The 15,188-nt window shown below is 41.1% G+C and overlaps 1 protein-coding gene across 1 annotated transcript in view; it reads left to right on the top strand.

Annotated features, from left to right (window-relative positions):
- Positions 1–15,188, top strand: part of cacna1aa (calcium channel, voltage-dependent, P/Q type, alpha 1A subunit, a) — a 64,552-nt gene that overhangs the window by 727 nt on the left and 48,637 nt on the right. The window contains exons 3-14 of the mRNA XM_087171094.1: positions 6,896–6,987; positions 7,882–8,034; positions 8,452–8,639; positions 10,762–10,865; positions 11,097–11,212; positions 11,932–11,976; positions 12,104–12,187; positions 12,874–13,080; positions 14,091–14,203; positions 14,426–14,538; positions 14,649–14,780; positions 15,052–15,124. Coding sequence (XP_087027220.1) covers positions 6,896–6,987; positions 7,882–8,034; positions 8,452–8,639; positions 10,762–10,865; positions 11,097–11,212; positions 11,932–11,976; positions 12,104–12,187; positions 12,874–13,080; positions 14,091–14,203; positions 14,426–14,538; positions 14,649–14,780; positions 15,052–15,124 — 1,420 coding nt within the window. The remainder of the gene's footprint in view (positions 1–6,895; positions 6,988–7,881; positions 8,035–8,451; positions 8,640–10,761; positions 10,866–11,096; positions 11,213–11,931; positions 11,977–12,103; positions 12,188–12,873; positions 13,081–14,090; positions 14,204–14,425; positions 14,539–14,648; positions 14,781–15,051; positions 15,125–15,188) is intronic.

Below are 15,188 nucleotides of genomic sequence, written 5' to 3'. Positions count from 1 at the left end.
CACGCATTACAAGCACACACATACATGCACAGTAAGTGCCTGCAGGAATACTCGCATGCACACACAGTTAGGCAAACGCAAGGTCAGAATCAGATGTGGCTTTCCCTCAGCTTTAACTTCAACTAAAACTGGACAAAAACAAGTCGTTTAACATGTGTGTTACTGTGTGGTTGTGCATGTATATGTGTGTGTTTGTGAGTGTCCTTTCCCTGCTTCTTTGCCCTAATGAATGGCCCCATCTGGGCCAGGCAGCAGTCAGATCACAGAGCAAAACTGCAGGCAGCCAGCAACCTGGGTAGTGAACAAATGTCACCACAATATACACAGAGACAGGGGGTGGGGTGGGGTGGGGGGGATGGGGGCACAGAGGGAAGAGACATTGGATAGGAGGTAAGAAAAGAGCATGTGTTGGTGGCTAGTAGAGACAGAAAGGTGAAGGGCAACAAATGGAAAGAGACAATGCAAGAGTGCAAGAAGTGAAGGAAAACAAGTAAGAGAGGGACAATAATGAGGGATAGCAGTACAATAACAGCTCCATAAAATACGCTTATTTTCATATAGGTGATTTGTACAGGTTTGACAGCAGAACAGAGACAATGTGTTAAGGCCAACAATAAAAATGTCAGTTGCTCCAACTGGAATGCTAAAAACGGGGTTAGTTAATGGGGCCGCCATGATATCTTAAAGCTCAATGAGAAGGTGAATATGAGGGCAAAAGGAAGAAATGGGATGTAGTCTGTGACGGACAGGGTGTCAACAAGCGTGAGTTAAGTCACATGATAGGATTAGCGCGATAGAATTACTATCACTGATTAGATTATAGGTCATAGAAAAGGACCAGAGTATATAGATAATATGATGGAGTGACAGAAATAAAGCATGTGAGTGTACACACAAGCAGGTTTACATTTCATTTTTCAGTGATGCAGAAAAAGTGATTCATCTATTTCCCATCATGCATCCATCTTTTGATACGTCCGTCCATATGACTGTATGGAATGTCATTTCTTCTTTAAAAAGCTTTCTTTTGTATGTACATAGGCGCTGCAGGCTGTGTGATGATGTATTTACAACTGTCACATGTTGCTCTGTGCACACAGTTTGTGTTCGCAGATTAGTGTGATTTAGATGAATGCGTCTGTATGAGTGATGGGTCATTGAAAAGAGGAAAATCTGTATTAAATGTCTGTGAAGGTCTTACTGTTGAAACAAGAATACCCCCAGAGCAGATATCTCAGATTTGCCCACAGCAAATCTGAAGATTCCCACAAAGCTTAATGATTGATTGATACCCGTTTCATTGCAGTAAGTCACGTAGTAAAACTGTGTTACTATAGGTTACTATGTCCACTGAAATTAGGGTGTGGGAGTACTGGCACAGTCTGTGATGCTGAGGTCATTGCATGTTTGTGTGTGTGCATGTGGTGATTTGGAGAGAGGGTTTCATAAACCTTGCGCATCTTTGCTGACAAAGCAGCACTGAAACTAGTCATGGCCCCCCTCGGCCCTCACTCACTCACACACACACACACACACACACACACACACACACGCACACACACTCAGCGCTCAGTCTGGCAGTATGTCCTTATGCTTTAATAAGAGCAATCATGAAGCCAAGCTCATCTCAGCGTGGCACAACAGAGTGACTGTAAGAGAGAAGAGGAGTGAGAGGATGAGTGTCAACGAGACAGCAGGGGATGCAGAGAGGAAGGAAGGAACGAAAGAAAGGAGAGGTAGAGTTGTGTTTTTCTAATAGGAAATCTTTATGTTTATGTTTGGAAAGTGAAAGCCTCTGAGCAAGCGTGACACAGCAGTTAAATCATCTCCTGTAGGCAGAGGCATTGCTGGTGTTGTAGTGGAGATGCTGCTCCTACAACTAAGCAGAACATTTCCTCACATTTAATGTCCAAATGACGTTAAAGCCTGTGTCTCTCATAACAACCCCCCTCTTAATATTGTAACCAGAAACTACTTCCTGTGTTCGTTTTTGAAAAGAACAAACCTGAGCTTTGCTGTGTAGGTCTTTAGTCTCTCTTTAGGTGCATTCCCTTTATTTCCAAAGAGTCCTGGTTGCAACATGGAGGTCATCCAGCATGTTTGTAGGCAATCTTACAGTCCTCCAGACCATAGCTGGATTTAGTGTGGTTTAGTCTCCCCATCTTCTTTCTCTCTCCCTTCATGGGGCACTATATTGTGAATTCAGATGTAAAGTGATGAAGGTGAAAGAAGAATTTCAGGACTAAAAATAAATCACAGAAAAATAAATTGGTAAAGAAGAGAGAGGAAAGAGACAGAGGACATACTAATTAAGGTCCAGAGGAAGAACTGAGAAAGTTTTCTGAAATGAACATTATCGTGGAGCAACAACAAAGCTCTAATTCAAAGATTTTCATAAAGTAAACAATATATTTACGTTGCATAGTAAACAGCAGTCTCAAAAAACACAGTGTAGTCTTGTTCTCTCTGTTAACCAGCTGTGTTGTTACCATTTTCAACAAAGGTGGATATTGCAGCAATTACAGCACGCATACTGTACATTCCCATGATGCATTATCTGAACTGACTGAAGTCGATACATTTTACACACACAAGCACGCACACACATACAAACACACAGAGAGAGTCTTTGTCGAGCTTTCTATGAATGGCGGTTGTGTTTTTAGCCGTACAGCTCTTTGAAGATGAAAGGCTACTTGGCCTTTCTACCCACCTCTGGCTGAAACCTTTGATAACACACTGACCAGTGCGCACGCACACGCATGCGTGCGCGCACACACATTTCCACTTCAAACATTCCTTTCCATTTCCTACTCACTCCTAGTGCACTTGTAGGTGCTGTCTTTAATCGCATACAAAGACAAACACACAAATGGCACTTAACATGTCTGAATAGATTAGCTATTCACTCTACAACCTTGTTGGATGTTAGTTGATTAGTATTCATCCATGGGTTTGTGCCCAAGTGTGTGTGTGTGTGTGTGTGTGTGTGTGTGTGTGTGTGTGTGTTGACCTGTCTGTTGTAGTAAATTGCCTGAGTGATTTGGCACTGGGAATAAGCTAGTTGTTTTTTATGCCCACTATTGATTATTAGTCCAATTACCCTTAGTTTATAGCCATTCTTGCCTTGCATCCTCGCTCCTGTGGCGCGGCCCTCTACACTTGTTCATGTGCTTTTGATTACATACAACTGGTACAGTGACGTGAAGGAAGTCAGCATGGAAGGGCCTTTCAGTGACCTTGAAATCAACTAAAATTGAACCTGAAATTTGCTACATCTGTAACATAATGTTAATAAGAATAATGACTGATCTTTATCCAAAAAATAGGTTTAATGTTAATATGAAAGAGAATTAAAGATTATGCAGATAAATTAAATATGAAATAGTTGAATCATGGGACCAGAGGAAAGCAAAGAGACAAGAAAAGCAGAGAATTTGGGGAGGAGAAGAAGCAGGTTGGTCAGTGATGTGGACTAAGATAATTAGCCACATTCAGCTGAAGTCAGCAAGAACAGCAGACGGAGAGTGCAGGCAAAAAAGATTGTGTTTGTATAATGTGTTAGATTCCCATGAGAAGGGGTCACTGGGGAGATTGTGTAATAGCAATATTGCTTAATGTGATAACCCCTTAATTATTTGCGTTCTTCAGGATAAAGTGCAGGTTGTATGTCTGTGTGTGTATTTAGTTTAAGTGTATAAGATGTACTGTAGACAGCATCTCTGTCCCTGACAAGGAAGAAATTGTTTTCCATTGGTTATTCCAAATGCCCTAGTTTCCAGTGTGCATACGTGAAGAAAATTATTCACACTCAATATGTTTGATCTACAACCAGTGCCTGTTGATGTGTGTGTATGTGTGTTTGGTTTTTATCATCTATGTGTCTTTGTATGTATGTGTGTGTGTGTGTGTGTGTGTGTGTGTGTGTGCGTGTATGTGTACATGTGTGTTTTTTTGTGTGAGTTGCGATACATTTACATTAAAGAGAGAAGAGAGGAGAATAAAAACAATCAATCAGGCTCCTCCCATGGCCCTGTTACCAAGGTGATACAGAGATTCTATCAATGAGCCAAGGTCCCTGTTGCCATGGAAACACTTATGAATGAGAAAGGGCCCAGTCACCGTGGAGACGGTGTGAATGAGGAACTGCCTCATCGGCCTGACACTGTTTGTGACAGCGGATGCTGTTAAGAGACTGAATTCTTCATCGCTGTCATCATCATGATCATTACCATCATCGTCATCAGTGTTGTCATCATCATCGTTATGTGAGGGTTTTACTCAAATGGATACTGTATTCCATCCCCGAGATGGCATACACACATATTCATACTCGTTTGTCATATACTCGTTTGTGTGTGTGTGTGTGTGTGTGTGTGTGTGTGTGTGTGTGCATTCAGTCAGCACACAGTGTGATACTGTATTCTGTGTTTCCAGGAGGATATGCAGATTATTCTTTTCTGAAACTCCAGCCGTCAGCAATGTTAAACTCTCCGTCCACACATACATTCACACTCATTCAACTCTATTTATAGTGTAAATATTCAATGGAAATCAGTAGCCCAGATAATCATCATCTTATTCATCTCTCAGTCTGAATTTTGCTGTTTGTTCATTATTCTCGCTTTTAGTCCTCCTCTCTTTCCACCATGTATTCATTGCATTTCTTTCCCATTGTGTAATACATACTGTATCACGTCTTCCTTGCCTACATCACCCCCCACCCACACCCCCCCTTTTATTGTCGTCCTCAATTGCATCAGTGCAGTTTTCTGTGTTGCCCAGCATCTTCTAGGCTAATGTGTTCATGAGCAAAGCACTAAATCCTTTACCTGCGTTGTGGGTGATGTTGTGTAGGTGAGCCTGCACTCTGACCTCCCTGTGAAGGAGAGTTCTCAACTGTACCATATTGTTATTAAACAGTAGCGCCAAACATTTATACAACAGTCCATCAGAGTAATGCAATGCAAGATTCATGCTCCAGAATGAATGGACAGAGAGCTAACTCTAACCTGTAAGTAGCATTACATTCAAAGTATTATGTAAATCATTATGTAATTCAATATATTGGAACAAAGGGATCATTTCCAGTAAAACAATATGATTATCAAATATTAATGAGACAACATATTTCTCTGCTAGAATCCGCTGAATGTATTTTTTAATAAAAATCTTTAGAGATTTTGAATTTATAAATATAAAAAGACCCTCTCCCAAATTTCATTCAAATCTTTTGACAAGTTTAACAGACAAACAAACAACGTAACCCACTTGGCATGCATTGTTTCCATGCAAAAATGTTTAAGTGTTGCCTTGTTTAGGTTTCTTTGCATCTTTTCTCCGCCAACTATGGTGATAGCATTTTTTAATAAGACTCCCTTTTTTGGTTTTAAAAATTGTGATGTAATTTGCTGAGTGGGACATTAAACTGTTCAAACATACTTGCCGCTGCTCCCTGATGGACAAACTTTCTTATGGAGCCACTGTTTTAAACATATCTTGGTATTTCTTTTCTGTAACTTCTTGTTAATGATTGGTTGCCATATCTTCTGATAGCGATACAGTATATTGGCAATAAGCTTATAATCAGTATAATAATTTGTAGTTTTAGCTCTAATTAAAATCCCTCCCATTATTTATATTCTGTGTTTCTTTGAAAATGGTAGAATGTAGGATTTATTGAATTGCTCAAGGATAAGTTTGTCATAATGTTTTTTGGCTACACATGCAGCTGAAGTACAGTAATGCCACGTGACCAAACCAGGAACCTCTCAGTTACAAGTCAGCCGCTGATGAGGCATTTGATATCACACAATGTCATTACAAGGACCCCAGTCTATACTAGTGATGGAGCATCTACCGATGGGGGCTTGCTGGTAATGCAATACTGCATTCAAAACCACAGCTGAGTATACCTTCATCCATAGATCCTGGGTCAGTGTTACTTTTCACTTCTTGGCCAATTTTATGGGTTTCCAAGCAGAGCAGGCTGACTTCAAACCTGTGATTAAGGCTCTGCTGTGTCACTGGGCCTCTTAGTGGAACAGAGGAAAGTGGAAATGTGTCAGAGAGACAGAGCGAAAGAGAGAGAGAGAGAGAGAAGAGAGAGAGAAGTGGGAAGGAGGATGATTCACTGTGTGCGTCAGAGGAGGGGACTGACTGGAAGTCTGGCGGCACAAGGGAACATCTTAACCCTCTCAAGTACACACATACACACTCGTGCTGTCTACTACTCTTTGTCCGGGTGATGAGCAGCGGTACAGGTGCTGTAACACAGACCCCAACACATTTACTCTGCAGTCCGATGACGTCCTGAAGAGAAATCATTTAAACGTACCAAGATTGAAAATAAGCAGAAATAAGCAAGTCAGCATCTCTGATCCTCCGCATCTGCCAGTGCTCCCTCCCCCTCTCTCTTTTGTCTTTCTTTCTCTCTCGCTCTGTCTCTCTGTGCCTCTAACTCTCTCTCTTCCACCCTCCCTCTTTGTCCTCCCATCTCCTCTCTCCTCCCCATCACTCCATCTCTCTCCTTTTTCATTTTATAATCCCTCTGTCATGCCGATACAAAACACTCTCCCTTCAGCCCATCCCTCTCTCATCCTGATACACTTCTCCGTCCTACTTCACTTGTCAGCTCTATTGATCAGCTCAGCTCTTGCAGGATTTACATACAGTGTTCACCCAGTTGCTTGTAAAGACCTGGCATGGGTGTGTGTTAAAATGAGTGTGTGTGTTTGTGTGTGTGTGTGTGTGTGTGTGTGTGTGTGTGTTCGTAAAAGCGAGAAAGACAGGGAGAGGCAAGGAGAAGCCGACTGACAGTGACAAGCTCGGCCAGCTTAAATATTGATTGCCCGTGCACACTTACACTTTTATGCATTTGCCTCTTTCCCTTCAGGATCCTGTCCACTGTGGGTTCAGATTTCGACTTGCGGACCCTCAGGGCTGTGCGAGTATTGAGGCCCCTCAAACTGGTGTCCGGTATTCCCAGTAAGTCAAAACTCCTCATCTGACGTATGACACTGAAAAATAAAGACTTTATTTATTTTATTTTTTTTTTTTTGTTTTGCCAGCTTTTGTCCTTTGTCCCAAACAGCTTCTTTTTTATTCCTTAGCAGCTGAGAAAATGATATTTCTTTTATGTGCAGAACAGTTTCAGGTTTTATTCGAGGATCAAAATAGCATGGAGAAGCATTTTGTGTCAAGGTTTTATGCAGCTTCTGTGTTTTTCTGCATAATGCACCCAAAGTGTTCTAACAAAAGTGGTTCTTCTATGCACTCTGCTCCTTTTTAAAAAAAAAAAATGTTATAGTGGCAGTAGCGTTCCAGCACCACTGCAGTGTTATTAATAGATCTGACTCCACTACAGGGCTGAACAGCCAAACCAAGGCTTACTCATCATAAAAGTCACTAAGCTTCCTGTGAAAACCAAATTAGAGTTCCATTATCATATGTGATATAGGGTGACCAGTTTCAACAAAACATTTGGCATGAAATTCAAATTCACTGTAGAGTGTTGGCTTAGAGACTTCTTCTGTTTGTCAGGATGATTTGTTTAGAAAGAACCTCAGGTGTGGTTTATTTTTACCTCAACCAAATGTGTAGCATTTCACTGGCTATGTTTTGTGATGACAAATACAGTATCTCCATCACATACTGTAGTGTGTGTCAGGTAAAAGATTGAGAATGTAATCTGAGAGACCTGGTGTAAGTGTGTGATGTACTGTAAATCATAATCTGATTGTTTTATCATATCTATGGTTTTTCAGTTCAACAGTTCAACAGTAATGCTAATGGCTGAAAACACATTAAATTATTAATACTGATGATTTACACCGATGATTGTTCCAAAAATGTAAATACCATGCAACCTGTGTCCTCCAGGCTTACAGGTGGTGCTCAAATCCATCATGAAGGCCATGATTCCTCTGCTGCAAATTGGCCTGCTGCTTTTCTTTGCCATCCTCATGTTCGCCATCATCGGCCTGGAGTTCTACATGGGCAAATTCCACAAAACCTGCTTTGACAATCACACAGGTAAAGGAGTCAGTGTCAAGTCAGGATGCTAACTGCTTGTCCCAGTGAAAACCATGCCTGTTCTGGTTGAGGAAAACTGGAAGTGCTAAAATAAAAAATGCAATTTAGTTCAACTTTAGCGATAGATTGTTTGTGGTACATCTATTCTACGTTTCTGTGATGGGATGAGGTCTCACTCATTGATAATATCTGTTTAAATACTCGATATGGAGTTGAGATTTTGGAATACCAGAAAATGTGTCTGTATAATTGCTGTGTCATTCCTACTTTATGTACCATTTACCTTTTATATATTTAATTCCAGAAAGTAAGGGGCAACATACTATTTTTAGCCAATGGATATCATGCTCCTAGAAAACGAACTACATATTTGCATGTGCCTGCCTTTTGTTTTGAAACACTTCCTCTCATGTTCAGGTGAGATCCGAGAAGAGTTTCCATGCGGGACAGAGCTTCCGTCGCGGCTGTGTCCAGAGGGCACCATGTGTAGATCGTACTGGCTGGGACCAAACTATGGCATTACCCAGTTTGACAACATCCTGTTTGCTATTCTCACCGTCTTCCAGTGTATCACCATGGAGGGCTGGACTGACCTGCTCTACTATGTACGTACTGCTGAACAGTGATTGGAAACATATTTACACACTCAGTAGTCAAGCAGCAGTGAAAGACATTGAAGGAACGGGTTATTTTGGAGAGGATTTTAGGAGTAGGCTACTGGGTAACCAGTCAATCCGTGATTTGCTGGTCTGTGTGCCAGAAGGTTTAGGCGAGAATATAAAGGATCATTCCAGTAAAGAAGATGAGAACTCAGTCTTTGTCATGGATGGGCTGCAGCCCCAACCAAACACCTTGGCCAATTAATCAATTAATTATTTAATAGTTAAATTAGTTATTATTTCATAGTTGAAATTATACAGTATCATTTTGTTTTCCATGTGGACAATGCCTTTGTTTGGCAAGTATTTAGAAGATTGTCATATTTGGGGGTCATTTTTTGTGAGCAAAACTGCCATACAGTATCTGGAAGAAAAGCAAAAATTAAGTATCAAGTTAAATGCAGCTGAATTTAGGTCTTATGTTTGTCTAACATGTCTGTCAATAGCCACAGTAGTGTTTTCAGTCTTCGGTCTCAGGCTGCAGAACCGCACCACAAAAGATTTTTTTTTTTGTCTCATGAAATGAAAAGTGTTAAAACCTCCAATCATTTTCACCTGTGCACACTGTGCATTAGCCCATAAAATGGGCACCAGGTCTCGAACAGTGTCATCACTCATGCCCAAGACTGAATAGTTCCCTGCTGTCAGTGGCAACGGTTGCTATGGTTACCAGAGGCAGATGAGGGTCTTTGAGTGTTACTGTAGCCGTCTCTTTACCCTCCCTCTCAGTCCATCTAATTCTTCCCATTGCTCTTTTTCTTTCTTTTCATTCCTTCTTTTTCTTCTTTCCTCCTTATCTCCCCCCCCCCCTCCTTTTTCCTCCGTCATTCCTCCCTTCCTTCCTCCCTGTCACTCTCACTCGCTGTCTTTCTCCCTGTGTCCCTCCTTCCCGGTGCTGCTCTATATTTAAAAGGGCCTGTTCAGCCCAAGTTATTCTTGCAGCTGCTGGGGAGGGGAGCGATAAAAGTTTAATGGTAGAAAAAAGGGTCTGCGGTACGTTGGGTACACAGCGCCAATGCCAGCCTACATGCAGGAAGAAGGAAAGATGGAGAATGCAATGTAGGGAAAAGGAAAGGCAGTCTGGAGGTGTGAAAGGCTAAAATGAAGAATCAATGTCGAGTCTGATCAGTGACAGCGAGGAAGAATGGAAAGATTGAAGGAATTAATACAATGAAGGAAAGAATAAAAACAAATGAGTGGGCGTCGAAAGGAGACAATAGGGATGGGAAAAGCAGGAGGAAGGGGTTCTGAAAAAGGTGTAAAAAAGAGGGAGAAAATAATATGGCGTGAAAAAAGAAAATGAAAGGAAAGTCTGGTCAGGAGTTAGAGAGAGAGGAAGAGAGCAAAGCATTTGTTATACATTATTTAGTCTGCACAGAGCAGCTAAATAGAGTGGCAGATATGCATTTACTTATTGAGATGACTTAAAGCAAAGTCATGTCAGCCCTGCTGTTGTTTATATTTCTAACAGCAGTGGACAGGCCTCTATCTTTTTAATGGCCCCACTGTCTGGATATTTAACAAGTTTAAGGTAATTTTGCAAACATGATCATGTTTACTGCAAATGAAAACGAATGACATTTATGGACACGTTGCATGTTTGCGCTACATGAATGCAAATACTGGAAATGCATGTTAATTTAACAAGCAGGCCTAATAAATAGCAGTTATTTTCGTTGGTGCAGGGGTGATGAGACAGACTTTAACATGACCTCAACTTTGATCACAGGCAGACCAAAACGTATGCCATTACAGCTGATTCATGCAGCAGCAGTTATTCTACGTGCGCCTGTTTCACTGATTTCAAAAGCAGCTCACAGCCGACCGTAAAATTGGTCATACATATTATATACTCTTCTTTTGACCGAGTCACATTAAAGAATGTGTCATGTCTCAGTTGTTCAAATCGTGAGTTTTGGTGAATTTCCAAGTCTTCATTATTACATACTGTTAACCAAGTGCATTTCTGTTAGCTTAGATGCTATTATATCGAGTTCAGGGGCGCAGAGCAAAACATTGATTACTTTCTCTAATGTCTGTGTGTTTTTGCGTGTGTGTGTGTTTCCAGAGCAACGATGCCTCAGGGAGTGCATGGAACTGGATGTACTTCATCCCCCTCATCATCATTGGCTCTTTCTTCATGCTCAACCTGGTGCTGGGTGTGTTGTCAGGGTAAGTGTCTGTTTGTGTGAGAGTGTTTGACCAAGCATAAAGGTTCTTTGTTTGTAATTTTTCATCCAGTATACATTAATAATGTAATAGATTTTGAGATGGATTTTGAAATCATTGTAGTTTAGTGTATGTAAGCCACAGTTCAAATGTGAACTGTCTACATTAAAAGTGTCCACTGAGTTTGTGTGTGTGTGTGTGTGTGTGTGTGTGTGCGTGTGTTTGTCCCTGCAGGGAGTTTGCCAAAGAGAGAGAGCGTGTGGAGAACAGGAGTGAGTTCCTGAAGCTCAGAAGACAGCAGCAGATTGAAAGGGAACTTAATGGTTACCTGGAGTGGATCTGCAAAGCTGGTATGTACAGTACATACAGTAATACAGTGTATTATTTGTGTGTTTCATTTTCCACACAAAAACACAAATAACCATAAAAACACATGGCAAAAACAATATCGTCGTGCATTTTGTCCCCAGGATTTCAATTACCGATCCATCAGGCATTTTGCAGATGTAGATATTTTTAATGCATTTATTATCAAAGAATTTACAGGTATGTAATTAATAAACGGGTATGTAATTAAGTATGTAATTAAAGCAACATTTTCTGCTGGTGCTTCACAGTAGGAGTCTGTTAACAAAGAGGATGGCAAGGTTTAAAAACACGTGTTTGAAGACCCAGCCTTTGCCCATAGTTCTGCTTCCCTCGCTTGTCTTTTCACTGAGACCCATCTACTGAGGGCAGGAAAGATGTAGAGAAGATAAGAGGAAGGGAGGGTTGGATGTTGGATGCTGGAAGGAGCGGATGAAGGGGTGGATAGAAAGGGCAGACCTTTGATCTTCTTGAAAAGACAATCAACATAAAAAGAAGGAAGCTAAAAAACAAAGGAGGAAGGGATGAGTAGCAAGCACAGGTGCAGGCCAAAGACTTTGTTTCCAGTTTTAATTAAAATGAGAAATGACATTGATGATTTAAAAAGATAAAAAATTGGTTGATCTTGTGGAAGTCATCAAACATAAATTTAACATGGTTATATTATGCTTTATTAACACCTCTGTTTGTGTGTGTTTTTTAGAAGAGGTCATCTTGGCGGATGATGAGAATGAAAATGATTATGATGGTATGAATCTGCTGTTGTTTGTGTATGCTTTAAAGGTTATTTTTGCATCATGCATCAGATGTAGCTCATACAAGCACATCAATACTGTTGTGTCATAGAATTAACTCATGCTTTTTGTCTGTCGCAGGATCCCGTAGGAGAGCCACTAAGAACCATAAGAGCAAAGCTGAGCTTCTAAACCCAGAGGAAGGAGAGGGAGATCTGGCAGTAGGTAAGATACACACACCCTCTCTCTCTCTCTCTCACTCTCTCTCTCTCACTCTCTCTCTCTCTCTCTCTCTGTCTCTCTGTCTCTCTCTCTCTCTCACTCACTCACTCAAAGGCCAAACCACAGGTACATGCAGACGCAGATCTTATCTTGCATATCAGCATTACTTGACCCTGCTCACCTTCCCCCTCCTTCCCTCTCCTCTCCTCCGCCCCTCTGCACTCCCCTCCTCATGTTACATTTTTTCTCCTGTCCTCAACCCCCCTCATCTTTCCACCTTTCTTCCGTCTAACCTGCCCTTGCCGCCTCCTCCCTATTTCTCTCCCCCAACACCTCTTTCTCCAGCCTTTTCATCCAAAGCAATTCTTCTCCTGTTCCTGTTTTCTCAAATGAAAAATGATTTTATTTTTGTTTTTGGACAGCACAACAAAAACCATAATCTACTAGAGAGATACCTGATAAGTCATAGAAACCTATATAATAACATTACTGTATTAGGTCAAGTAGAACATTTTGTGTATGATCTTGTTATTTACTGAATCTCTGACTAAGTCACAAATCAGGGAAGGAGATGACATTGTGTTATGTGCACAGTTTTGCTTTTTCCAGATGCTAAATGTACACAGTCATGCCAATAAACCACTGCTAACTTCACTGTATAGATAATGATACCTTGCTTACCCTTCCAGGTTCACCGTTTGCCCGTGCCAGCTTGAAGAGCTCCAAGCTCGAAGGATCGACTTTCAAGCGGCGGGAGCGACGGCTGCGCTTCTTAATCCGACACGTTGTCAAGTCACAGGCCTTCTACTGGACTGTACTGTGCTTGGTGGGCCTCAACACGCTGTGTGTGGCTGTAGTGCACTACGACCAGCCAGAACCACTTTCAGATTTTCTATGTGAGTAGGAGGTTGGAGGATAGATGGATACTTAGTGCGAGCATGCACAGATTATCTCTACAAATGCACAAATACTCTCATCACAGATTACTGGCAGGGAGTGGGTGAGCAAATTCTTAAGTAGATGTGACTACATCCATGAAAGAGCTGACCCAACCAGTTGACACAAGCACATCCAAACACACAATGTGTTCCTCTCGCACAGACTCTGAAAAAAATGCAAACTGTGTTTCGTTTGCATTTTTTGCAAGTATCCAGCACATATACACATACAGATACTCACAGATAGTATAAAGGTTTTGAAATGAAGGACAAAATAGAAATAAGACGGTTTAAAAAAATAAAATAAAATAAAATGACTTATATGTTTAAAAAAATGTATATGAAGGATTAAACATGGTTTGGAAAAATGTAAAGAATAATGGATATATGCATGAGTATACAGAATATATATAAGACTTTCCACAACTATACACTGACCTTTCTCTCACAGTAGACCTTACAAAAGAATGGCTTTGATTTAGATTCAAGACTAAACCACTTGGTGATTCACACTTGTTTTTAATGTTACAGAAAGTTTGATTCACTGGTTAATATTATTGCAATGTTATAAAGAGTACGGTCTAGACCTCCTCTATTTGAAAAGTGCCTTGAGATAACTTCTATTGTGATTTGGCGCTATATTAATAAAAATTGACTTGATTTGTTTCATATGTCACCCAAATGGTGTAACCCAGGCTACAAAAAGAATGCGTGTATATTTTTGCTAATTTAACAAAAAAAATGAGGAAACCTCAATGTAAATGTAAATTGCATATTGCAAAAATAGCATTTTGCGTTTCAAATGCAGATTAAATACATGTATAGTAAAACACTAGCTCTCTATGGATGGATGGATGGATGGACGGACGGATGGACAGACACAGGTTGAAGCATTTAGGGATTGATGGGCTCCTCTCGCGTTTGAGCTCCTCCTCCTCCTCACGTCTCGTCTTCCTCCCTCTTTGCAGATTTTGCTGAATTCACCTTCTTGGGGATATTCTTGACAGAGATGTTTGTAAAGATGTATGGCCTGGGCAGGCAGGCCTACCTCAACTCCTCCTTCAACTGCTTCGATTGCATTGTGAGTCCCACTGCACTTTGCGACACACACCCACACAAAGAAACCAACAAACACACACACACAAACTCACCAGCAGGTGCAAACCCTCGCTTCACACGCACACATGTGAAAACATGACTGTAAATACACACTTACACGCAAAAATGTAGCGATGATTTGCTGATGTGTGCATATTGTGCTCATGAATAACCACATGCTGGTGTGTGCTTGTCTTTGTATTAGGTGATATGTGGTAGCATATTTGAAGTGCTGTGGTCCATCATCCAGCCGGGCACGTCGTTTGGCATCAGTGTGCTACGAGCTCTCAGGTTATTGAGGATCTTCAAAGTCACCAAGTGAGTCAGTTGTAATATGATTGTATTATTTCCTACATTGATATAAAGGACCTAATATTACACTCATATCAACCACAACTAAACACACACCTTCTGTCTCCGTGTGTCAGGTACTGGGCATCTTTACGTAACCTCGTCGTCTCTCTGCTCAACTCCATGAAGTCCATCATCAGCTTGCTCTTCCTGCTCTTCCTCTTCATAGTTGTCTTTGCCCTGCTGGGCATGCAGCTCTTCGGAGGACAGTCAGTGCTGTTTTCCTTTACCTGAGCTTCTCTCTCTGTGTCTCTCTCTCTCCTTCCCTTTTAATAGTCCTCATTTAATCTTCCACTAAGAGATTAGTTTCTGTTAATTGCAATGTTGCCCAAGTCATTTTTTGAGCAGTTTTCCAGACAGATATTTGTTGTGCTCTGTAAATGCTTTCTGTTCTCTTTTTTTCCTTTCTTTCCTTTCCTCTCCCTCTCTCACACTTCTCCTTTCCAACTCTCTCTCCTGTTTTTTTTTTTCCCCTGCTAGGTTTAATTTTGAAAATGGCACTCCTCCGACCAACTTCGATACCTTCCCTGCAGCAATAATGACAGTGTTCCAGGTGAGCAGAGGAGACAATGTACTGTAAAGGGGAGGGAGGGAGAGGCTGGTGGATGGGAGGGTGG

Source organism: Seriola lalandi, unplaced genomic scaffold (genome assembly GCF_002814215.2).
Source record: "Seriola lalandi dorsalis isolate HSWRI2012SDOR001 ecotype SW California unplaced genomic scaffold, Sedor1 jcf7180002054975, whole genome shotgun sequence".
NCBI classification, from domain to species: Eukaryota; Metazoa; Chordata; class Actinopteri; order Carangiformes; family Carangidae; genus Seriola; species Seriola lalandi.
The sequence above is the reverse complement of the archived record's forward strand: the minus strand, read 5'-3'. Positions and strand labels throughout refer to the sequence as shown.